The following is a 25,735-nucleotide window of genomic DNA, read 5'->3' as shown; positions in this document are numbered from 1 at the left end:
GTGTAAGCAGAATGCCCATCCACGTCTTGGGCGGGAGGAGGGTGCTCGAAAGGAGGGCACAAGATGTTGGACTGGACGGGCTTGATCTGGGAGACATGAAAAGTGGGATGGATGCGTAGGGAAGGCAGAAGACGGACTGATTATAGTTTTGATCTCGAATGGGCCAATGAATCTGGGGGAAAGTTTCTTTGACATAGATTTTAACGGAATATCATGGGAGGACAACCAAACCTTCTGGCCAGGAGTGTAGGTGGGAGCCGAGGTCCATCTACGGTCAGCGAGGCGCTTGTTCTGGGCAGAGGTGTTATTGAGGGCGTTGATGGTGGTTTTCCAGATGTTCTTGCAGCGGCGGATGTGATGTTGTACGGATGTGACAGCAATGTTATTCTCATCAGAGGAGAGCAATGGTGGCTGGAGAGACCTAGAGAGACTTCGAAAGGAGAGAAACCAGTGGCTGCAGAGATATGACTATTGTGAGCGTATTCAACCCATGGGAGGAAACGGCTCCAATCACAGGGATTGGAGGAAGTAAAACAGGGGAGAACAAAAAAAGCAAAAAGAAGACAAACTGGAGACACAGGAAGATCACAAGGAAGATTAATTGATTTCTCTAAAATCAATTAACCTAACAGTCCTACTTTTGGACTTCAGGAGGAAGCCGGAGTACCCGGAGAGAACGCACACATGCATGGGGAGAACTTGCAAACTCCTTGCAGAAGGAAGATCAACCAAAGGAGACCAATGGGACTCAATACGAAGCCATGGAGGTCAGCAGGAGACCGACGGGACTCACTACGAAGCGAAGTGTATTGGAGATGCCTCTGATCACACGTCTGAATACAGGCGGCTGATTCTGTGGCTGGTCTGAAACCGACTGGCTGTCTTTGTGGGTTTCCTCTTCAGATGGCTGCTGGTTCTGCTGTTCCACTCTGTCCCTCAGCCTCTTGTTCAGCTGTTCCACTTCAAGCTGCAGGAAGGTATTTTACTGCTCAAAGGTGGTGTTTATATGCTCCAGAGCGGTACTTTTTATCTCCAGAGTGCTGTTCTCCTGCTCCAGGGCGGCATTTATCAGCTCCAAAGTCTTGTTTTCCTGCTCCAAGTAGGTGATTCTCTGCTCCAGAGCGGTACTTTTTTGCTCCAGAGCGCATCCACCTCAAAAATATGTAGTTGCGCCCCTGCCTCTTCCTGCCTCTTCATTTCAGTCACATTTCACTTGAAATCATATTTAACTCTAAAATAGCGAAGATCACATTTGTCACAGATTATGATGGCTAGAATAATCAGTGACCTTACTGTACAGGCTTGTAATTAATGCTAGAGTTTAAAACAAAATAAAAAACTAAAATTACATTCTTATTTTTAGACTCCTTGTGTATATTTTCTGGTGAAGATTTTCTGACGTGGAGGTTGCTGTACTTTTAATCCTCAGTAATTAAAAGTGCTGGGATAAAACTGACCAAATGTGGAAACCATAACTGTTTAACCAGAGGGCTGGACTCCGTCCGTCCCTCCCTGCCTGCCCGCCCTGGTCTTTCCTGGTTGGCCGACTCCTCAGTCCATCACTGGGGCTTACAGGCCATGGGCTGATTTAAGTAGATTAGGTTGTGCTGGGATGGAAAGGGAATGTTTACTGGCACCACTATCTGGTCAGAGCAGCAATGGCTTCTTTATGGAAACATTTCTGCATCCTCATCCTTCATCTGCATTCATCTGCCTCGTTCCACCAGCAACCTGCCAGCAGGTACGTCAGAAAGAAACAAACCAGCACTCAGGTTCAGGCTTTCTAAACCTCAATAGTCTCAGATCTTTGACTCTTGGCACCTTCACTTATGGATTTGCTGGCCGTTTCTCTGCTCTAATTTGACATGTTTTTAATTTAAAGCATGTTTTTGTTACTACTTTATTTGAGATAAAATAGGGAGGAATGTAATCTTTAAATACTTGTTTTTGGCTGACATGGTTTCATCATCCAGCTGGTAATGAGCAACATTTCTATCTTTTGTTAGTTATGTTTCGAGTCTTGGTTACATTTTTGAAAGCTTTAAGCAATTTCTCCATAAAACTGAATGTTATTAGGCATAAAGAGAAACTGTCATGCCCACTGAACTAATGTTTATTAATATAATTTGATAATTAACAAACAGGACCCCAGTTTCATAGAAACAGCTCAAACTGATTCTGAAATCCTCTAAATCAGCTGGAAATGGATGTTCTGAAAACCTCTTCTTTTGTTTACCTGACTATTTAAAACAAACATGAAGTTTAATTTAATTATTGCATAATAACTTGCATCGTTATTTATTTGTTCCACATTTTTCTGTTGTGAGAACACCATTTAAAGAAAAAATGAGTAATAAATCCTGCAAACATGTCAGGAAAATGTTTATATAAAATGTCTGAACTGTTCAGAATTTTGATATTTGAAACAATATTTAGATATTTAGTGCCAAATCATCACAGAAACAGGTTAGTGTCAACCATTAAAAACTTGTGTTTATTATTTTGTAATAATCTTTCTGCTTTCAAAGCTTTTTTCCATGTATTAATAAGCCATTGCTACTTTCACTACAGCAGCCAGTGAACACTTAAACCATTAAACTTCAAAATGTTGAGCTTTTTATGTTCTGTTTGTTGTTTTCTCACATTTACCTAGATGTAACGCTGATCTGACCTTTCACCTCCAAAAAATGGATTTTCTTATCCGTTGGCTAAACTTTTAGATTCAGTTTATGGCATCACAGAATCTCCCAAAATAATCCTGCAGTCAAAATATTCTGCCTTAACTCAGATCAGTTTATCTATTTTATTTGTTACCTAATTTATAGATTCAGAAAAACTTACTTTTGAAAAAATAATTCATAATTAGTTGACTTTAAAAACTGATTTATATGTTGAAAGAAATGAAAACTGTAATTCAACCTGAGTTTTACTAATAATAAGAGTTAGTTTGTTTTCTGGTTCCCTAATTGACCCTAGAAAATAACAGAACTATGATAGATGTCAATAAAACAGAGAAGAGTTAAGATTTATAAGAACTATTCAGAATCTGACATTTAATGAAATACTAGGGGAAATAAATGAGCTTTAAACAGATATTGAAATGATTCTCTGCGACTCACTAAAAACTAAAGATCGATCTGTCCTCTGAAGGTGGAGCAGAGGAGGGACACACAAAACGCAGCAGCTTTGATTCTGTTCTTGGACACTTTGCTGTATTTGTCTAAATATATTAGACAAATATATTTGCCTAATATTTGTGTGACATTCCTGCATCGTTTTGCTTGTTTTCTCTTCAAACCTTTAACTTGATCTGCTTCATTTGGTGGCATTTTGTTTATGTGCAGTTCAGCTCCAGAGCTTTGCAGGTAAAGACAAGCGACCCAACAGGCTGTACTGTGCATTAATTTGCTGAATTTCATGACGATAAAATAGTAAAAAACAATATCTCTGTTAATGTTTCTAATTTTAAAGGTTTTCTGTTATCAAAGAGAGATTTGTTTCTATGGAAAACTCACCATGAACTGACACAGAAACAGTAACATCAGACAATATGCTGCTTTGCTTCAGCCTCCTCTAACCTTTTCTTCATCATTTACTTTCATCACGAAAGTCCAAAGCAGCTGCAGAAATGAACTACTTTCCTCTTACTGTTTAAAGAACACCTTCGCTTTTATTAATTTACTTTATTTTGACAAATGATTTAGGAGTAGAAATGTTGAAATAATTTTTTTTGGAGGTTGGACTCCACTTGCCTGTGTGCATTATTCTGCACCGGCTCTCACCGACACATTTTGATCCTGTTTCTTGTTTGCCTAATCCTCTTTGTTCCTCCTGCCTCTTAGCCGCCTGCTTGCTTTTCACCAACAGGCCTAGAAGCTTTTTCTCTCTAACTCGCCGTCTTTGTCTACATTTGGGTCATCCGGCCCACTTTGCTGACAAAACCAGCGACCCAAAGATTAATGCAAGAAAACATCATGATGTTTTAAACTCTTATGAGAGATGAAATGAAGCCCAACCGACTTTAGTTTGATGGCTGAGAATCGTCTAGAACAGGATGATAGGAAAGGCTTTTAAAATCATTCAAACACAGGCAGAGGTGGGTAGTAACTAGTTACATTCACTGTCTAGATGAACTTTTAGGAGACTTTTTACTACGATGTACTTTTTAATTTTACTTCATTTTATTATAAAGTATTTTTACTCTTGTTTGAGTAAAATTTTGTATTTTCTACCCACTGAATGAAAAACAAACATGTTTTAGCCAAACATCCACCAGACACAGACACAGTTGTTGTTAAAGTTTCATAAGTTTGTTATTGAAAGAAACAGATTTGGAAATATTTCTTTTGCCTGATTTTATTATTTTTTGTTATTTATTTGAATTATTGTCATTTCGGTCCTTAAAATACCAACATTTCCGCCTAACTTTACATTTTGGTCCATCTGATTATGTAATTTTTAAGTATTAAATGACTGATAATTTGATCAGTTACTCAGTAGTTGTGTTGAGAGGTGAGGATGAAACTGGACTCAGGTTATGGTGAAGTAATGATGGTTTGATGAAGAAAGGTTTCATAAAACTCCAGGCAGTCCAGCAACTGGAAGTGACTCACCACTAAGACCCGACAGGGAAACAGACACAGGTGGGATTAAACACACCAGGAAGGTTTCAGGGAAACGGGTTAGGGCTGGGGTTGGGGTTGGGTTTGGGGCTGGGGTTAGGGCTGGGGTTGGGGTTAGGGCTGGGGTTGGGGTTGGGGTTAGGGTTGGGGTTGGGGTTAGGGCTGGGGTTGGGTTTGGGGTTGGGGTTAGGGCTGGGGTTAGGGCTGGGGTTAGGGTTGGGGTTGGGGTTAGGGCTGGGGTTGGGTTTGGGGTTGGGGTTAGGGCTGGGGTTGGGGTTGGGGCTGGGGTTGGGGACAATCAGAGGGAAGACAAAACAACACAGGAACTAAATTAACACACAGAAAGCCAAATCCTCACTTCTTATCAAATACTATTTCACTCTTACTTGAGTAACTTCTTCGATGGACACTTTTTACTTTTACTTGAGTAAAAACATGTTAAGGTGGTGCTACTCTTACTGAAGTACAACATTTGGCTACTCTGCCCTCCTCTGATTACAGGAAAATAAAGAGAAAAGGCTAAATTACAAGAAAAACATTGAAACAGATTGCACAAGCACATTTTGACACACAAATAGCTAAAATATGAAGAAACTGAACTGATAATATAATCTCTGGGTTTTTAGAAAGTAAAACTTTACTCTTTGTTTGATTCTGCTTCTGGGAACAAGTGTCCAAAAAGTTTTTAGTAGTAAGCTGTTTTAAGTTTAACCAAGTTAATTAACATGTTTGCATGTAACAGGCTGTATTTTGGTTCGATGACCCCTGAAACCAGGATGAAAACGTCACTTTATGTCTGCTGACGCGAACACAAGCAGATGCTTTATAGATGTAACTTTAAGGATTAAGACGACGTGAAATCCCCCACTGGAAGAGAGCCACTTTCTTTCTGTATAATCTGCAGAAACCCATTAATTGCATCATTATATAATCGCTGCAGTCCCTCAATCTGCTGGCCGCTGCCCTGACCCGGTGCACAACACAAGATCAGATAAATCTTGTTTTGGTTGCAGGGATTTGGTCAATCAGCCTGGATTTGACCGCTCTATTGTCTGTCTGCTTTTCTGACTGGGAGACATGATTCATCTGTTCATCCTCTGACAATATAAACCATATTTATTGTTGCATGCAGTAGGAAAGATGGAGGAATTGATTAGCTGAAGCCGTCTTAATATTGGAACAGATATTATTGGTTATTGCTGTTTGTATCCCAATGTTATAAGTTGGATCTTGGAGTAAAGTTCAACTTAAATGTGATCCAGTTTCAACTTGGTAAGTCAGTTTGGTTCACATCAATGTTAAATTGACACAAAGCATCAAAGAAATTGTTTCCATTTTTCAAATGTTACCACATTCGACATGGATTTTGAAGTTGTCCATTGATTTTCCATGTTGTGATGCTAAGGTCCATTTAATTTTCTATTAGTTTATACAGAAAAACTCCTCTTTTTATTCTGCTTAATAAGAATAGGTTCATGATGTAGACTAATTAGATCCCTCCATTTGGTGATGCAAACTTTAGTTTCACTATAAAACTGAAAGTTTGAATGCGTGATGTATTTATATTTAACTTTAACTTTTTCAATAAAATACATATTAACTAACAGATGTGGGTAAAGCACCCAGAAACTGAGCTGAGGAGACAGTAGCACTACTTAAATATATTTTTACTCAAGTAAAAGTAAAAAGTAGCCATCCAAGAAATTACTCAACTAAGAGTTTGATGAAAAGTCTATTCAATCTGATCAATTATCAATTACTTAATATTTAAATATTGCATTATTGGATGAACCAAAACATAAAGTTAAATGGAAATTTCAGTATTTTAAGGACCAAAATGACAATAATTCATGTGAGTAACAAAAAAATCCCAAAATCACACTCATGTTTGCATAATTAACAAAAAGTGCAGGTGTTTGTCTGTTTCTGGTTAAAACATGTTTGTTTTTCATTCAGTGGGAAGAAAATCCAGAAATTTTACTCAAGTAAGAGCAGAAATACTTCATAATAAAATTACTCAAGCAAAAGTAAAAAGTACAGCGCATTAAAAATATTCCTAAAAGTATTTTTTCCAAAAAGTTACTCAAGTAAATGTACTTGAGTAGATTCTAAATAGCTACTAACCAACTTTGCTAAGTTTCACCTTTTCGATTGAAGATAAGTTTGATATGCCAAATAGTTTAAGCAACCACTATAACCACTATAAGTTATGAGTTATATGCCAAAAAATGTAAAACAAATAATTAGAAACTTGTTAGTTTTGGGTCATGTCATCAGACATCAACCTGCAGCAGAACCGGAAGGCAGCTCTGAGATTTCTTCCATCTGATCAGCACAGAGAGGAGGAAATGTTTTAAACACAGAGTTATTATTTTGTTCATGAAATCAGAAACAGGACGTGGCGTGCTGCTGGAAAAACGCTGCTGCTGCTTGAATTCCTAATTTCAGACTCAGATTGTGGCAGTTTGAAAGAGAGGAAACTAAAAGATTAATCAGATCTCTTGTTTCCAGTTAAGCTGATTTCAGTATTAGATTCCGGTCCATTATTTTCTACTTTAGGCATTTGTTTGGAAAGTGGGTCAGAGCCGCTCCACTCAGCAGCAGCAGCAGCAGCACATCTTTGCCTGCGCCAGGCTGATCACCAAGTGTTGGTTTTAATCCAGCGGGTCGCCAGCCGGGTCACTGGGCCCACCACATGCTCTCTTCACAGGTTAACTGCAAATATCACTTTTCTTTGACCAAATCTGCTTCATAGAAGAACCCACTGCCCCGCTCTGACTGCCAGGATCATTAATATGGATTACTGTGAGGTCACTTAAAAATCAAAACAAAAACAAAAGCAATTCCTGACAATGTAGAGAAAGATTTTCAAACAGAAAGAAAGCAGAACAAGGAGTCCTGGACCATCAGGGTCGTCTTTTTAAAAACTATGAACGCTGTAATCGCTCAATCTCTTTCCTATTGCTGAATTATTAAACTTCATCACTGCAGTTGTTGGGTTATTTTCTGACCTTCTGGTTGAGAAACAAAATCTGTAAAAGGTGTAAAAACTTTTTATAGCACAGACTCATTTAATAAATTAGAATATTATGCAAAAGTCCATTTGTTTCATCACTAAATGAAACATTATTAATTACACAGAGATGAATGTTTGAAATGTTTTTAATTCTGTTAATTATGATCATTTTCTGCTTAAAGTCAATTAAAACATGACAAGAATATTATGTCAGACTAATAAAAAATACAGTGTAGCTTTGATAAAAAATATGTTTAAAAGTTAGACATTTTCAAAACGTACTTTTAATCTGACAAATAACCTTCATCAGATGTAATTTACTGAATAAATTAGAATATTCAATCAATATAAAATATCGAATGAATAAATTGCAAAATATAATTTTTTTAACAAAATTATTTATATTTTTTATAGTTTTTTTACTGACTAAGCAGCTAACTGCAGGCAGGTCGTAACACATTTTAGTAAAACTGACTGACTTTGTCAAATGTTTAAAAGAGTTAATGCTGCATTTAATATTTGCTGATTAATTTAACCAGAAACATTAAGATTAAAGACAAGTCTCAATGTAAAAAACTGTAATAAGATGAAGTCAAAGTGTCTATAAGAACTCATTAGTGTAGAATATTATGCAGAAATAATAACAAAACGTTGTTGGTAATTCTCCTGTGATTTCTGTTTACAGCTCAGCGTCTGCAGTCAGAGGTAAATTATCCATCAGAACATTTTAAACAGAATAAAGGTTTGAATCTGGGATGTAGGAAACGTGCAACAATTTTATTAGGAAATGCTTTTGTCAACTAATGTGATAATCAGACATGCAAAAAATGACCTAAATTAGCTTTAAAACATATAAGGGCAGAATAAATGTGTGAACAAAGGAGACAATATTTCAATGATAAATACATAAAGTTTTTTGTGAATTCTGAATATTTTTGATCGTTTCTTATCCAGATGAAGGAAGCAAAACGACGATGAGAAATGAAGAAAACTTGTTTTTCACTGGGGAACCGGAGGTGAGTTTAACAGTAACAATCAGTTCAGTTTAATTATTCACAACATGTATCATCATAATGCACTTTATGAAAAATGAAAAAGTCAATTCAATCCAGTAATACACTCAATAAATCCCTAATTACATCAGAGGTGGGTAGAGTAGCAAGGTTTTATTATTTTATAATAAAATTTCTCAAAGAGTAGTAAAAATACTCCTAAAAGTATTTTTCCCCCAAAAAGTTAGTCCAATAAATGTAACTGAGTAAATGTAACTAGTTACTATCCAACTCTGTCTCCTGCAGAATCCTCTCGCTGCACAGAGAAAGTTGCTCCAAGCAGCAGGAGCTGCTCTTCCTTTCTCTCCTCTCAAGGTGACATTAATAATAAAATCATTTCTCCTCACACAGTTTGAGGATTTTTGAATGTTCTTGTTGTTTCCATGCTGCAGGTGTTGTCCAGCGGAGAGCCGTGTATTTTGTTCCAGGCGAGGAAACTTTCTCTGCGCTTTGAGAAGCAGAGACCGGTGGACCTGACAGAGCTCACCTTTTCTCCTCAGAAGCTTGTTGACACGAGGGAGTCGCTCTGCCAGCAGGACAAAGCCACGTATGTTCACAGATCTAACGCATTTCAAAATACAAAATCATAAAAACATCATACAGATTTGAAAAACCAGGAAGAAACATTCATCAAATCATCAACAAACATCAAATATGTTGGTCCATGTTGCAGTGATTATGGACTGAAAGCACCTCTAAATAGATGGGTTTTTAACTTTTATCTAAAGGAACTCTCTGTAAAAATAGCATTTTTGCAAAAAGAAAAAAAAAATAGAACACCTGATCAACACTGTTAGACCTTTTATTGTAATTTTACAGTAACTTACTGGCAACACTGTTGCCAGCAAGTTACTGTAATTACCATTCTACAGTACCTTTACTGTTATGATATTTCACAGTTAATTTTTACTGTGAGTGTGCTTTACAGTTATAACTGCATTACTGTAAATGTAGTTTCTAGTATAATACAGTAATTGTATTTTATAGTAAAGCTGGTCTACTGTAAACTTGTTTCACAACATAATGTCAGAGTTTTACTGTAAATTAAAGTTTACATTTTTTTAATATAAGATTATTTTACCATAAACCGAAAAATTTCATAAAAGAAATTTTAGTCCAAGTACTGTGAATAACAGGTGTTTATTTTCAGCAGATTTGTAGAAATAAAATCCATTTACATATTCGCAATGTCATAAAAAACAATGTCACAATACAATATAATGTGCTGTAAAACAACAAAACCATAGAACACATTTCCTACATCAGAAGAACTTTTATTCCATTCGTCAAACAAAATCAGTGGGATCCATCTTGTGGAAGCTGAACTGTAAAGAATAAGACAGACAATGTGGGAGGTCATGAGATGGTCAGGAAGTTATCTACGTTTTCAAATCAACAGGAAGTTGACAAATTAAGCTGAAGTGACAATGTTCACATGCATAAAATCTTTGTCATAAAGCAGCATTAAGTTGATAATTTGTTTTAAAAAAATCAATTGGACTGAAGTGATAATAGAAGCTGCATAAAGAATGAGCAGGACTGGCTTCACTTCAGGTTTTTGGATTGTTTATGGCAAAAGCAGTCAGTCAGTCTTCAGTAATTCAAAAGATTGCGTACTACAAATGTCCCCAAGGGGACGATGAAGTACAACAATCTTTTTAGCCATTTTGTTGGTGCTGACGGATTACTGCAAAGGTGTGCCTAATAAACTGAAAACTGCATAGTATAAAAATACACCACACTTAAACGACTACACACTTATACATTTCTGTGATTTATTAAGAGATGCAGCGACATCCACTTTTTACCACGGACACAGAAAAGATGCAGGCTACTCTAAAGGGCTATTGTGTAGGAATCACGTGGCATTTATAGATAATCATTAAAATCATATTAAAAAGGCTAAAGTAAAGTCAGAGCATGCAAGATAGGAGGAAAAGACAACAAAATAATAAACATTTACATTTGGTAAAATACTTACCTAGTTGGAAGTCCTCCATTCAAATTCAGCAAGTCGTTGGAAGAAGGTGGTGATCTGGGAGTTGACACTGACTACTTTCCTCTTGACAAGACTTCCCGTCTTGTACCGACTTTGGCTGTGCATTTGGTACCAACATCTGGATTGATCCTCACAAAGAATCTTTTAACAGAAATAAAATATATTAATTGTATTTTTTAATGACGACGTACAATACAGCAATCAGCTATGGTTCTTCATCATCAGTCAAACTGTCATTAAATTTAATTCATAAATGGCTTGGTGTAGAGTACTTGCCATTGTATCATCTCCAGCGTGGTGGATGCTGACTCCTGATACTCCAGATTGAAGACAGAATATGACCCAAAAACGACAGCAAGGATGCTGGCAAAGTCATGTAGTTGCTCAGGCTGGAAAAATACCTTCTCCTCCATACTGACCATCCACCGGGTTGCAGACATCGAGCTATTTCCTAAAATAGACAAACCCTTGTCAGGCTAACGCTAGTGAGTAAAAGTACAGACTACCATAACAATTACATACATTGCTACAAAAAAATTATAGTGGTAGAAAATATTCCTCTTACCAAGCATGATTACCCTTGGTGTAGTGGGTAAGGTCATTTCCATTTCAACAGACATCTTGGTGGAAGATACCTTTAAAACATAAAAGGAATACTCTCTTAAATATGAATTACTGGTAGTAATTTATATTTAAAGGGCCAGTTCACCCAGATTACAACAGGTTTTTGAGAACCTCATCCCGGAGACTAGACTAGACTTTACCCCTACATCCTGCTACCACTCTGAAACAGCGGATGTGAATGACAGTTTGTGGGGCTAAATGCATTTTTTAAAGCATTACATTCCACAAGTGTTCAGTCTGACTTCTGCTATGGCGGTGACTCCTGTGCATGTGGGACCTGAATGCAGAAAATGTTCTGAAGGAAGCAGGACATTGCTCTATTCCACATGCAAACCGATAATTAGCTGTGTTGATGTTTCTTCACATGACTACAAAATTCTGTAAATTCTGAAGTACAAATGCTGCAGAATTTACACCTGTACATAGTTGCACCTGTTAGTACTGACTTAACTTTAAATTTACAGGAGCATGGTTTAAACATGTGACCAGTCCTTATATGTAACCAGGGTTGGAAATTAACTTTTTTGTCCACCTGCCACTGTGGCTGAACAAACTCAAAAAATAACAGAAACTACTTTAATGTTTTTCACCTTTGTCCTCATTTACAGACTCTTATACACTATGTTGGAGATGTAATGGTACTTTAGCAGGCTAACCAGCTGTAGCAAGCTCAAAGTTATAGATTAGGTTAGCTGCTCCTCTACATTTCCAGACTATTTTGTGGCTTCAAATATGTTTGAAGAGCTTTTTACCTGTTGTCTTGTCTTTTGAAGAGATGAAGCTATGTTAGCAGCCAGCAGGACAGAACTGCACAGCCACTTGGAGGGAAAAAGCTTGGGAGTTAAAACAAAAAGTCATCTGAAGAAAAGAAAAAAAAGAACAATGTTAGAAATTCATCCTTGCTGACCTACGTAGCTAATCTGCACTTTTAACATTTGCAAGATCATGGTTTAAACAAATGAACAGTCATTAGATGTAAAAAAAAAAAAAAAAGAGAAGGGGGGGATCAATTATCAGTTAAGGTTATATTGTTCGACAAAGGATGTAGCAACAATGCTAACAGACACTCAGCACTGAGCTCATCTCAACCTAAAGCCGCCCGAGGAAGATAAAGCGGCAAAAGTCAAGCTAAAACCTTCAACGGTAAAATTAGCACCTTAGCTAACGTTAATTCTGAACCAGCTCAAAAAATAACACCATCATATTTTCATTTCTTTCACCTCATTTACAGACACGTAACTTATAACGTTGCAATATGCCTGATATATAATGCACCAGACGTAAAGGTAACGTTATTTTACCAGGCTAACCAGCACAAACCAGCTCATGCTACAATTCTAAGTTATAGCATTGTAGCATGATGCTATAAGCTACGTTAACTCCATCTAAAATGTACATTTCCAGACTAGGTTTTGGTTTCAAACAGTTTTCTAAGAAGTGTTTTTTTACCTGTCTTGAAGAGCTGAAGCAGTGTGAGCCCACAGCACGGAGACAGAGCTGCACTTGGAGAGAAAAAGCTTCAGAGTTTAAAACAAACGTCATCAGAAAACAGTCGGAAGCGAAGCCACGCTTGATGACGTAGCTAGATAAACTGCATGTTAATGTTAGCTAGGATGTGAAAAAAACAAAAGTACATTCTCTCTTTCTGCCTTAAAAATATGTTAACCACTAAAGGAGTAAAAATACAGAAACAGGGAACCACGATGAAGCAGCTATGATGACCGTTGGAAATCAAATATAATTCTTACTGTATATTATAAGTACAGTACCACTACTGCAATGTGTAAACAGTAAATTACTGCAAATTCAAAACATACAGTAAGTTACTGTAATACTATGTACTTTACCCATAATGCAATGCAAACTACAGTAACTACTTGTAAAGATGTCTTATGGTAGGGTGACCAAACGTCCGTATTTCCCGGGACATGTCCGTATTTCACGTCCTGTCCCGGGCGTCCCGGGTTTTTTTTAGAAAGTGAGGAAATGTCCTGTTTTTTAAATTACCTTCATTGGACCATTATATTTACAGGCACTAGGGCACTGCGCACGGCCCTGCGTGTGACGTAATCCCTGAGCCGCGTCAGTGCGGGCAGCCCTGTTCTTAATCAGAAGATAGATAGCGTGGCTGTCAGTAGCCAACAACATAGAAAGCGCAAATGTATGTTTACCTACTATTTATAAAAGAGTTTCCCCGCTTTCAGACCCCCCCCCCCTCGCTACAACGTGTCCTGGTTTTCCCAACTGAAAATATGGTCACCCTATTTATGGTGGTTTTACTGGGCATTTTGTGGTATTTAACTGTAAAAAATACAGCAAAGGCTAACAGTGTATGATGACCGTTGGGAATCAAATATAATTCTTACTGTATATTATAAGTACAGTACCACTACTGTAATGTGTAAACAGTAAATTACTGCAAATTCAAAACATACAGTAAGTTACTGTAATACTATGTACTATACCCATAATGCAATGCAAATTACAGTAACTACTTGTAAAGACGTCTTATGGTAGTTTTACTGGGCATTTTGTGGTATTTAGCTGTAGAAAATACAGCAAAGGATAACAGTGAAGTGTTTTTCTTTAACTCCTTGTATCTGTGCGTCTTCTTCAGGCTGGTCATGAGGTTTGGAGATGTGGAGGAGTTGAGAGGCTTATCAATCAGGTTAGTCTGTCTGATAATCAGCAACACTAAATAATAACCATCATCCATATAGTTTTAAACTGCTGTGGAAGTCTGATGTTAAAAACAACAAAATGACAAATCATTTCAAAACTTTCTCCATCTTTAATGTGACATATGTCCAGCTCAAATCAACTACAAATCAGTGACTATTTGTGGGGAAAATAATGCAAAATAAAAAAATTCTAATGACCTTGCAGCATAAAAGCACACTTGGGGTGCTTTTTGTTTTAATTTCAGTTCAGTCTTATACTACTGTCATGAATCTAATTCACTTGAAATAAAATGTAACTGTTTTAGTCGGATTTTCATCCTGGGTGCACAAAGCAGCGTGATCACAGGTCCTTCCTCCCAACAGTCCTACACTTTATAACTATTGTTGCTCACAACAAACTCCATAAGCTGTTTACATCTATGCTGTTGTTTACACAGATTTCTATTTTCTTGTTTTTTCAATAATATATAATGAGCCCCGTTTGTGTATCTGCAGGCTTACACTAGCATTTCATTGGCTGCAGTTAGACCTTCATTTCACAACTGAGGGAGAGTAGAGGGTCTTTCTGTTTATTCTATTCTGAAACAGACATTTCTGTACATAAAACATAAAAAAGATACAGGTGGGTTTTTAGTGGAGTTTCATCCATAAAGGTTTACCTGTTACCTGTTACACAATTGAATCCTGCAGGACTGACAGAAGCCCTGAGAAAGAGCTACTCTTCATCTCAATATTTCATCAGAATATGCGCACAAAAGAAATAATTAATTTCTTTTCTCCTCTTTTTAATTTATAATTTTGTTATAAATCCACGGATTAGAAATTGAAGCACCAAGTAATGCTTCCAGTGAGAAATGACTGAGGATAATGTGATTTGATTGGCAAAAAGCTGTCATGTCCATACGAAGCCACCAGAGGGCGTAGTTTTTGCAGCTGTATTAGATTGCATTATTTGCATTAAGACTGGATATATGCCAGTTTGTAGCCTCCAGGTTCCTGTAACTCAGCAGATTTCAATAAAGATATGATTTGTATTTTTTTAAATAAAATCCCCTTCTTTTGCTCTTGATATAGGATATCTTGCTGCTCTCTCTGTTTACAATGCGTAATAGAGAAATGTCAGATTTATGTATGAGTGTTGCAGTAAGATAACCCATGATGGGGTTTGGTTTGTCTGAATAGATTTTATTTTCTCCAGATTTCAGCTCTCCAACACATTTTACGAGTCCTCAGGTCAGTGGTGGTTCTCCGTGGACCGGGTCTCTGTTTCATACAACACTTCTGAGGAGGTTGTCTTCAACGCCACGGATGTTTACGCTCCGGCCTCCTCCTCCTACCGCTGCCTCCATGTCAGCAGTCTGCAGAGATACAGTGGTCTGTTACTGCCGAGCACTGAGCATGCACAGCGCTGGGCCATCACCTTCATCGACTTCCAGGTATCAAATAACGTTCTCCCGTATGGGGCCCCTGAACCCGCCCCGCCCCCATCTATCTGCTGGAGGGCAAAAAGCTCCAGCCATGATTATCAGTAGTTAGGTCGTGCTTTTAATGCTGCAGAACTTGTGAACGAACGTTTTGATGTACGTGAGACTTGGAACTTGCGTCTGTATTGCTTGCATTATCCTGGTTCTCCATGTCATCTGCTTTACCTGACCGCAGGCTCATGGTTGATGTGCTGAATATCTCCTCTGGTTGTGGCCCTGATGTTCTTTACTGTGTTGTCATTTTGATTTTTCACCAGCTAGACAGCAAGATAACAAAACTTCTCTTTCGTTTCACTTGTTTACTGAAGAATCAATCAATCAATCAAATTTTATTTGTATAGCACATTTCAGCAGCAAGGCATTTCAAAGAGCTTTACATCATATCAAACACAGAAACACAATGAAACATAGAATCAATAATCAAAACATGACATTAAGTCAAGCTCCATCAATAAATTTGTAATTGATTACATCTCAAATACAATCCTAAACAGGAGGGTTTTTAGTGGAGTTTCATCCATAAAGGTTTACCTGTTACACTCCTACTGTGTTATATGGAACAAAATACCTGCTGCTATTTTTATTCCCGCTCACAATCGCACAGTTTAAAACGATGTAAACAGCATTTTAATGGGCTTCTGACACCAGGCTCCGTTCACCTCTTTCACAGAGCAGGGACTCCGTCGTCCCTCACGGATTTTTGTGCAATTCTATGGTACCTGTTAGTGTCTAGAATTTACAGGGTTTGTGTTACGCGCAGAATGGCCTCTGACCACCTCCTTCACTTTGGTCATGTAAACTGAAATATACAATGCATATTATTAGCTAATGAACATAGCAAATTAGCCATGCTTACTGCGAGCTGAAATAAAAACATTTTCATAATTGATTTAAACATACAAATTATTCACATCACTGTTACACAAAACAAAGAGACAGTTATTCTCACTATTAACCAATACCTATGAACAAATCTTGTTTGAAACAAAACATATTAAGGTAATAATCAGCTTAATTTAGGAACCATTCAGTGTTACATTCAACCATCTTGAATCTTTTTTTTAGCGTCACCAAACAATGCAACAAAATATCCACCAGAGAGAGTCCCAGTGTGGTTTTCAAAAAGGTGTCACGTCGATCCGCGTTTCCCCGGTCCAGTTCAATTCACAAAGGCAACATAGTGTATGTTTAAAAAATGTAAACGGCAACCTAAAACCAACTCTGACAGATCATCAGTAGAGCAGGCGTTAGCTAATTAACTTCAACTACATACTACAGCTATGTTAGCTTAATAGCAGCTGTAGCCAATCTATCACAGTGATCGCTTATTAATAATCCCAAAAATAAACATCAAGCCTAAAGACTTAAAATTGTAACGGACTGAATGTTCTGTTCTTTGAATGGGAAATGTTTGAGTGTTTTTTTGGTGTTGAGTTATTGTCAGTTAAAATGGCAACGAGTCTGAGTGCAACGTAGCCGTCAGAGAAGAGGGAGGAAGAGTAGCTTTAAGTTGTTCTGTAATGGTTTTTCTGTGTTATTTTTCCCTTTGCTGTGGCCCATGGCCCTAAAATACATGTCCAGGTTTCATTTTGTTAATGGGGTCGTTCTACGAACGGCCAGTAACACAATTGTCTTTTTGCCCTCCAGCATTGTGCGGATGCGTGAAATTTCCGGATATAAACAATAGCCTGCAATCGGTCCATTATATGTCTGTTAAACTGAATTATATCAACTTTAATAAACGGGTATTGATGTGTTTAGATCCAAGCATTCAACATCAGTGAAGGGAGGTTTTCTCCTGCGAGCGACTGCACCACAGTCCTGACCCCGGCCATCCTGATGGGCCTCATCACCTCCCTGATCCTGCTGCTGGTTCTGGCCTACGCCCTGCACATGGTTGTCCACCTGAAACACATCGAGCACGACGACGACCAAAAGCCTGATATCTACTTCCCTCAGAGCCCAGAGCAGCTGGACCACTGCTGCGAAGAAAGCTCCACCGGGAAGAACGTGATGTAGGACAAAAAGAAGGTTCCTAAAACAGAGACAGAGCTGTGACGACCCATGGAGTCATGTTTCTGCTCAGGAGTTCATTTTTAAGGAAATCATTTTATTAACTGTCTTTGTAACACATTTAATACAAATATTAATGAGAAAAAAATTATCTGTGTTAATTGTTTAGGTTTCACTTTAACAGTAGAAAAAACAGCATGTTAGGGGTTTTCTGTCTGCATTTTGTCTCTGGATACTCCTGCTTCCTGTCTGCAGCTCATAGGCATTCATGTGAAACCAGCTGGTTACTATACATTTTAGGCACTTTATCATCTGAGCAGAGATGAATGTTTATGACAGCCTTTACTTTGGAATGAAAAACACATGGGGGCGACTGTGGCTCTATGGTAGAGTAGTCGTCTTGCGATCGGAAGGTTGTAGGTTCGATTCCAGCTTCCTCCTGCCACATGTCGATGTGCCTCTGGGCAAGGCACTTGACCCCAAATTGCCTACCGATCTGCGTATCGGTGTATAAATGTGTGCGTGTTTGTGAGTGCGACTGGGTGAATGTGACTCTAGTGTAAAGCGCTTTGAGTGTTCAAAAATGACTGGAAAAGCGCTATATAAGTTCAGTCCATTTACCATTTATTTACCACATCAATTATGTGTGAGGCAGCAAGTTTGACAGGTTTAAGCTCTGCCCCCAGCTGGGTGAACTAAAGCAGGAAACAGTTTGTGATCGTTGTTTCCTGCAGAGACTCCCAGACAATCAGATTCACCTTCAGACCAAACTAGCAGCTTCCTCTCAGTGAGTCCAGCTGCAGGAGAGAAAAGTGGAAACCTCCAACTCTGCTGCTTCAAGCTGCTCACACTGAAGGTGAGTTGGACCAAGAACACTTTGAGGGAAGTTAGTAGAGAGAGGGAGCCGTGACTGACTGGACCTTCTCTGTTTTCAGCTTCATTCAAAGACAAAATGGCTTCCAGGTTAGAGGAGGATCTCTGCTGTTCAGTCTGTCAGGACGTCTTTAAGGATCCGCTTGTTCTGTCATGTAGCCACAGCTTCTGTAAGGAATCTCTGAAGAGCTGGTGGGGAGAGAAACCATCAAGAGATTGTCCAGTTTGTAAGAGGAGATCTTCAAGGTCTGATCCACCTTTAAATCTGGTTCTGAAGAACCTGTGTGAGACTTTCTTACAGCAGAGAGATCAGAGACTTTCAGAGGATCTCTGCAGTCTGCACGCTGAGAAACTCAAACTCTTCTGTCTGAACCATCGAGATCCCATTTGCTCCATCTGCAGAGATTCAGAAAAACACACCAACCACAGATTCAGACACATTGATGAAGCTGCTCAGCATCACAGAGAGAAACTTCAAGAAACTCTGGAGCCTTTAAAGAAGAAACTGGAGCTCAGGAAGGAAATTAAAGAGAAGTTTAATAAAACAGCAGAACACCTGACGGTCCAGGCCCGACACACAGAGAGACAGATTATGGAGCAGTTTAAGCAGCTTCATCAGTTTCTAGCAGAGGAAGAGGAGGCCAGGCTGGCTGCACTGAGGGAGGAAGAGGAGCAGAAGAGAGGGATGATGAAGGAGAAGATGGAGGCTCTGAGCAGAGAGATAGCAGCTCTTTCAGACACAGTCAGAGCCACAGAGGAGGAGCTGAGAGCTGAAGACGTCTCATTCCTGCTCAACTACAAGGCTGCAGTGGAAAGAGTCCAGCGCTGCCCCCTGCTGGAGGATCCACAGCTGCCCTCAGGAGCTCTGATAGACCAGGCCAAACATCTGGGCAACCTGGCCTTCAACATCTGGAGCAACATGAAGGACATGGTGACCTACACTCCTCTGGTTCTGGACCCAAACACGGCTCATCCAGGACTCCACCTGACTGAAGATCTGACCAGTTTGACTCTAGGAGAGGAACAGCAACTTCCTTATAATCCAGAGAGATTTGAGGTCGAGTGGTCGGTCCTGAGCTCTGAAGGCTTTAACTCAGGGAAGCACAGCTGGGATGTTGATGTTGGAGATGGTGGAGACTTGGAACTTGGTGTGATAGCAGAGTCTGTCCAGAGGGAGGGTGTCATGAAATGGTGGTGTATGGTGGTGAGGAAAACGCAGCAGGCTCAGGATGAGATGAGATATGGTGGTTTAATAGTAATCCAGGAAATAAACACAGCCCCAAAACGGTCCCAAAGCCGGGCAGCACGGCCGAGCTCAAGCCAGGGCTCGACGCCGGTAGCAACCGGTAAACGAGGGACGAGAAAACAGACTGGGCACATGGAACTAACTAACGCCAAGAGCGGCAAATACCGACAAGGACCCGACAAAGACACAGAGACACAGGTGACACTAAATACACAAGAGGTAATCAGGGAACGAGAAACACCTGGGGACTAATCAAAGGGAGACAGGACAACACGGAGACACAGATACACATGAAACTCAAAATAAACACACAGAAAAACACAGATCCTGACAGAGGGAAAGATAGAGTCTGGATTGTTGCTTCTGTGTTTCTATGAAGAAAAATACAAAACATGGTCTCCTCCAGCTCCTCCCACATTTCTCTCAGTCCAGAAGAAACTCCAGAGGATCAGAGTGAATCTGGACTGGGACAGAGGAAAGCTATCGTCCTTTGATCTGGATACTAACACAAACATACACACTTTCAGACACACCTTCACTGACAAGATGTTTCCGTACATCAGCACTTTGTGTAAAGTAAAACTTACCAATGAAGATCTCAGCGGTCAAACAGCAGCTCTGAGGTTTTCAGCATGAAGATCAAAAAGTCCAAATGAAACTTTATTGATCAGTTTAAAACTGGACTGATGTTCTGGTTCTTGACTCTGTAACTGGATGTTGGACTTCTTAACAAACTGGACATCTTCATCTGTCATCTTGAACACTGTGTCCTCAGCCCACTGATGGACTTCTTCACCAGCAGTCGACTTTCCAGGTTCATCCTCAACATCTTTAGCACAGCAGTGGAGATGGTCACCAGGCTCACATACCTTGGGGTTCACATCTCCAACACCAGGTGGCAGAAAGGACGGGTTGGTCTCCAACATTAGGAATTGCTTCTACAGCTGATTGGTGGAGAGCAGACTGACTTCCTGCCAGAGAAGCAGGAACATTTCTGGAACATGTACCAGAGTCAATGGAGCGACGGAGACCTGCGTGTCCCCAACAACCTTGCACATGGACTGTCCACCTGGATGAGAAACATCTTTTCCCCAGATGCTGTGAAGCTGCTGAAATGTTGTTTATGATAAACTGATCTCAGTTTCTGGGTGTAAAACCTTTGTTTTTTTAACAAAATTGATTTGGATTGAATACTTTAGTTGAAACTCTGAGACTTGGGTTCAGTTCTTCACTGCTTCGTGTTTTTCATGATACAAGACTCATAAACTTTATTGGGGCCTGCCCATAGTAATGCCTCCACTATGCATGGAGGCATAGTAATGCATGGAGTCACTGCCTCCATGCATTACTATGGGCAGGCACCTATTGTTCTACACCCAATAGAAAGTCTCTTTATAGACGACAAATAGCTCTCTCATATGCTTCAAACGGTTTTCCAATACGTCTCTCGGTTCCTGAACGGCAAGGAGTTGTTCAGGCTGCTTTTTCCATATAAACCAATGGGGTGTCTCACAAAGATAGAATTTTTTCTCCACCTTTCTCTCACACACACTGGACAGTTAGCAGAGGATTGATAACCATAGCAACGGAACACAGGAGGGGATTGGCTGCTGGTTAGGACTACAAATACGCATCACTGTAGTTCTAATCAACACTCAGTTAAAACAGAGGGCTGAGTTGCCATTTAGAGCTACAGGCTGTTTTGGCCAGTAAATAACGGATTTAACCCAAACACTTTTAATTAGTGTGGTCATTACGTTTTTTTTCAAAATAAAAGCCTCAATATCCCCCTCAGGTTAATGCACCGCCATAGGCGGTGCAATAATATTAGCATGCATTATATTTTTCTCTCAGGTTAGGGAGCTGCCTTGCGCAATTTCAAAATAAAAGCCTTGACAATTTTTACATCATGTAATTGCTGTTTTTGGCTTTATGTGACTGATTTAACAAACCACTATCACACATGGGATTAGTTTGGCCCTTTGAAATGAAGCTTACTGAAAATGTCAAAATAAAAGCCTCAATATTCCCCCCAAGTTAGTGCACCACCGTAGGCGGTGCAATAATATTATTCTGCATCATCTTTTTCTCTCAGGTTAGGGAACTGCCTGGTGCAGCAAGGCATTTCATTAGCATTAGCCTTTTAGCTTAAATGATCTATTAACTATTTTTTTGACTTATTAGCCATGTTTAGTGTGCTGAATGGAGTAAGTCAAGTATAGACAACATGCTAGTGATGCCCCACATGCTACTGACAGAAATCACGCTAACATTAGCATTTTGGCTAATTTTAGCTGATACACTTACTTTATCATACTGAATGGTGCAAGTCCAGGTTAGTCAACATTCTTGTGATTCTCCACATGCTACTTTGGAATTTTGAGCTAAGCTTAGCATTGATGCTCATGTTTAGCATCAGAACACTGGGTCCAAACCGACGGGCACACTTTGGCAGGCCCCGGTTACATTTCCTCAGGAATTTTCTAGTTTCTGAGTTAATATTCACAGATAACATCTGGATCCATTGGGTTTGTTAGAAATTATTTCTGGAAATATGTGTCTCCCTTCTCTGTCATGATGAGTCGGGTTATCCAGAATCCACACCTGAATGATGAATGTTTGTGATTTTCTATTAAATCTGGAATATGACTCCTCCACAATATAAAGGACAATGATGAAGTTTGAGCTTTCCCTCATTCTTTAAAGAGACAGTAATCATTCCGAATGTAAACATCTGGGCTGGAAGACTTTCATATGTAAATCTCTGGCAGATTCATATTAGCTGTATGAAAAACGTTGTAGGTTGGTGAAGCTGTAGGATCCAAATGCAGAGAAACAGAGGCAGCAACTGAATTTGATGATTTAATAAAAATAATGATGAAATTCAAAACTTAAGTATTGGGAGGTTGATTTCTGAACAAAGAACTGATTGACAAACTGATCGCAGGTGTGAGGGGAGAAAGTCCAACTGAGTAGAGAGAGACAGGGGCGAGGGAGCGTTCACAAAAAAATCTATCACTAAAGAATAACCAGACTAAAGAAACAAAATAAAACTAGTGGCAAAGACTAACTAAGAAAAGCATAACTAGAAACACAAAGAACTACTGAACTACAGAGCAAAAGAAACAATACTGATATAAACATCTAATTCTCCAGGTTTTCTCAAAATTAAAAGCAAAAGTAAGTATTGGTCCGTCTGCAGCTTTTTCCATCACTTTCCAAAGATGTTCGCTGATAAAGTTCCTCTTTCTGTAATCCGGGGTTCCACAAAGGGACCGTAGGTCTGACATCCACTTCACTCTGTGAATTTTCTTCACTCGTCTTCATTCAGCCGAGCTAAAACTTCAAGTGAATTTGACGTTTTCATACTCATTGTCAGCAGCATGGTAACGGTTGCTAGGCAGGGCAGGTTCTCCCATCTGCCGTCTGATGTAGTCAATTCCTGAAATATTGAGACAAAATATATTGTCTATAAACTGATGCAAGTCTTTAACATAATATGACCCCAAATTCAAGTTTTAATTAAAGGTTTGATATTTTGATTTTATTTACTAGCCAATGTAATGCGGTGTAATGCGTATTTTTTAGATTATTTCAGATTACGTTTTACGTTTCAAGTAGTTCGACCCAAAGTTATAATATTTATGATACTATTAATGATGTTAATCGAGGACTAATAGTAGCTTAGCTAACGTAGACATGAGATATTGCTAACATAGAAGGGCGAGAACTTTGGGTCGAACTACTTGAAACGTAAAACGTAATCTGAAATAATCTAAAAAAATACGCATTACAACGGTCAGTAAAACGTGCAAATTTTAACTTCCACTTACTTCGGACGGTAGACCACGAACACCATCACTCGGCTGACCCGCCATTCTCTTGTTTCTTCTCTCAGTTTGAATGAAGGCTTTTCCCAGTCAGAGCGGAATAAACTTCCACCACCTAGTGGTTGAATTTTTTACCCAAGTAATTACAGTTGTATAGGTCCCAAATGCGGATTCATATATAAACAATCTTATAGTATTAAAAAGTAGACATGGGTGTAATGACGTATGTATTTTTCTCTCACAAAAATATGTCTAAGCCACGAGACAAGTAAAGAGAGAAATACGTATTGAACTATTAAAAAAAGAAACAGTTCCGAAGAAAACTCAGATGTCCCAGCTTTTACTAGCATGTAAACGCACCATCTACATACAAATCTTGGAGCTTCCACCGAGGCATGAAATGAGTCTCAAAAATAGTTGTGCACTCGTAACCGGATTTGTGTGTAACTGCAGTTTTGTGTGTGCGTACCAGGTGATTTGTGTGTACTTTTTCAACATGTATTTTATTTTTAAGGTTTACAAACCCTGTTACGCACGCACAAATCCTGTTACGCACGCACAAATCTTTTTACACACGCACAAATCCTGTTACGCACGCACAAACCCTGTTACGCACGCACAAATCCTGTTACGCACGCACAAATCTTTTTACACACGCACAAATCCTGTTACGCACGCACAAATCTTTTTACACACGCACAAATCCTGTTACGCACGCACAAACCCTGTTACACACGCACAAATCTTTTTACACACGCACAAATCTTTTTACACACGCACAAACCCTGTTACGCACGCACAAATCTTTTTACACACGCACAAATCTTTTTACACACGCACAAATCTTTTTACACACGCACAAACCCTGTTACGCACGCACAAATCTTTTTACACACGCACAAATCTTTTTACACACGCACAAACCCTGTTACGCACGCACAAATCTTTTTACGCACGCACAAATCTTTTTACGCACGCACAAATCTTTTTACGCACGCACAAATCTTTTTACGCACGCACAAACCCTGTTACGCACGCACAAATCTTTTTACGCACACACAAACCCTGTTACGCACGCACAAATCTTTTTACGCACGCACAAATCTTTTTACGCACGCACAAACCCTGTTACGCACGCACAAATCTTTTTACGCACACACAAATCTTTTTCACACTATTTTCACTCCATAGATTCTGGATATCATTTTCATACCCTCGGGGGAGCTCCGGACCCCACTTTTTAGGTTTAGTTTCCAGTGTAAATGTCTTCTTTCACTTTAATGAAAACAAAATTAACTGACAACTATCTTTTCAGAAAGATGTGAGCTTGTTTTCAGTCAATAATTACTTAATATTTATCATTTAACTGTTTATTACCATTTTCCGCATTTGTTTACAAATAAAACATACATGAACAATTCACATTCAACATTATATAATATAAAACTTTTGCTTGGGAGCTATTCCTCCATTAGATATATATATATATATATATATATATATATATATATATATATATATATATATATATATATATCTTGTTGTTGCGCAACACCCCCCCCCTCCTTTCTGTCTCTACTGTCTCACTCTCTGCTTCCTCTTCTGAGAGGGGAGATGTGCTACCAGCTCTCCATCTAACGGGTTAATTGAGTTTCCTAAATCTGCCGGGATTTACCCTGTCCAGAACTGAAGTAAACTCTGTTTAAGCTGGTTTCGAGAAACGATTCACCTGATTTTTAACGGCCTACATCCAGGTGTCTCACCCTTCTTCCCTCTGTGAATTAGCCAGACTGAGCAGCCTACAGCCAACTAGTTTCACAGAGCACACCTGTTAACGGTCGCTCGTTCTCTTATTTTACAACTTGCATTTGTTATTGAACCAGGTAGGTTTTAGTGACTCGGGCGAGTCCCAAGGATGACGTTTTAAATTTGGGCTACCAGCAACTTAAAAACATTTTAAACTTTTTCCTCTCCAGAATCAAACATCACAGCTATTTTACAACCATCAAAGAACTTTAAGGTGACTCATTAACTGAATGTCCACAACATCTTTTAGATTTTCTTTATGCTAAATATTTTATTAGTAAGGCATTTTTGCAAGGGTCAGTACAGCTTAATTCAGTAGCAGAAATAATCAAATAAGTAAAATCAATCATCTAGTCTATCTTTCCCTACTGCTGACACTGAAAACTAAAAAAGGAACCTTTGAGAGAGACGGACGGAGCCTGGCGCCTCGAACCCCAGACCTGGCACGACGACGAAGAAGGTGCTGCAGCAGGAGGAAGACGCCGATCG

General features: G+C 39.0%; 2 protein-coding genes across 5 annotated transcripts; both read left to right on the top strand.

Annotated features, from left to right (window-relative positions):
* The first annotated feature begins 1,631 nt into the window (after positions 1 to 1,631).
* LOC102225418 (V-type proton ATPase subunit S1-like protein) lies at positions 1,632 to 17,898 on the top strand. Of its 4 annotated transcripts, none has more exons than XM_023324673.1 (8): positions 1,632 to 1,741; positions 8,324 to 8,343; positions 8,593 to 8,654; positions 8,937 to 9,005; positions 9,083 to 9,237; positions 13,931 to 13,981; positions 15,193 to 15,430; positions 17,240 to 17,898. In XM_023324673.1, the coding sequence occupies exons 1-8, from the start codon at positions 1,659 to 1,661 to the stop codon at positions 17,495 to 17,497; spliced, it is 936 nt and encodes a 311-aa protein (XP_023180441.1). In that variant the 5' UTR covers positions 1,632 to 1,658; the 3' UTR covers positions 17,498 to 17,898. The 4 variants fall into 4 exon arrangements, with proteins under 4 accessions (XP_023180441.1, XP_023180442.1, XP_023180443.1 ...); XM_023324675.1 differs by having other exon boundaries at positions 1,689 to 1,741; positions 9,094 to 9,237; XM_023324674.1 differs by lacking the exon at positions 13,931 to 13,981.
* A 161-nt stretch (positions 17,899 to 18,059) lies between these two features.
* LOC106700330 (tripartite motif-containing protein 35-like) lies at positions 18,060 to 19,850 on the top strand (the record flags this gene model as incomplete). The annotated part of the gene is made up of 2 exons (XM_023324639.1): positions 18,060 to 18,347; positions 18,427 to 19,850. A coding segment is annotated over exon 2 (1,407 nt), but the record flags the coding sequence as incomplete, so codon positions are not given.
* Between the last annotated feature and the right edge of the window lie 5,885 nt (positions 19,851 to 25,735).

This window comes from Xiphophorus maculatus, chromosome 20 (assembly GCF_002775205.1).
Source record: "Xiphophorus maculatus strain JP 163 A chromosome 20, X_maculatus-5.0-male, whole genome shotgun sequence".
NCBI lineage: Eukaryota > Metazoa > Chordata > Actinopteri > Cyprinodontiformes > Poeciliidae > Xiphophorus > Xiphophorus maculatus.
The sequence above is the reverse complement of the archived record's forward strand: the minus strand, read 5'-3'. Positions and strand labels throughout refer to the sequence as shown.

Coding starts and splice junctions, on each gene's coding strand:
- LOC102225418 (XM_023324673.1), top strand. CDS start 1,659: ATGGCTTCTTTATGGAAACATTTCTGCATCCTCATCCTTCATCTGCAT. Junction 1,742..8,323: donor CACCAGCAACCTGCCAGCAG/GTACGTCAGAAA, acceptor TTCTGTTTACAG/CTCAGCGTCTGCAGTCAGAG. Junction 13,982..15,192: donor TTGAGAGGCTTATCAATCAG/GTTAGTCTGTCT, acceptor TATTTTCTCCAG/ATTTCAGCTCTCCAACACAT.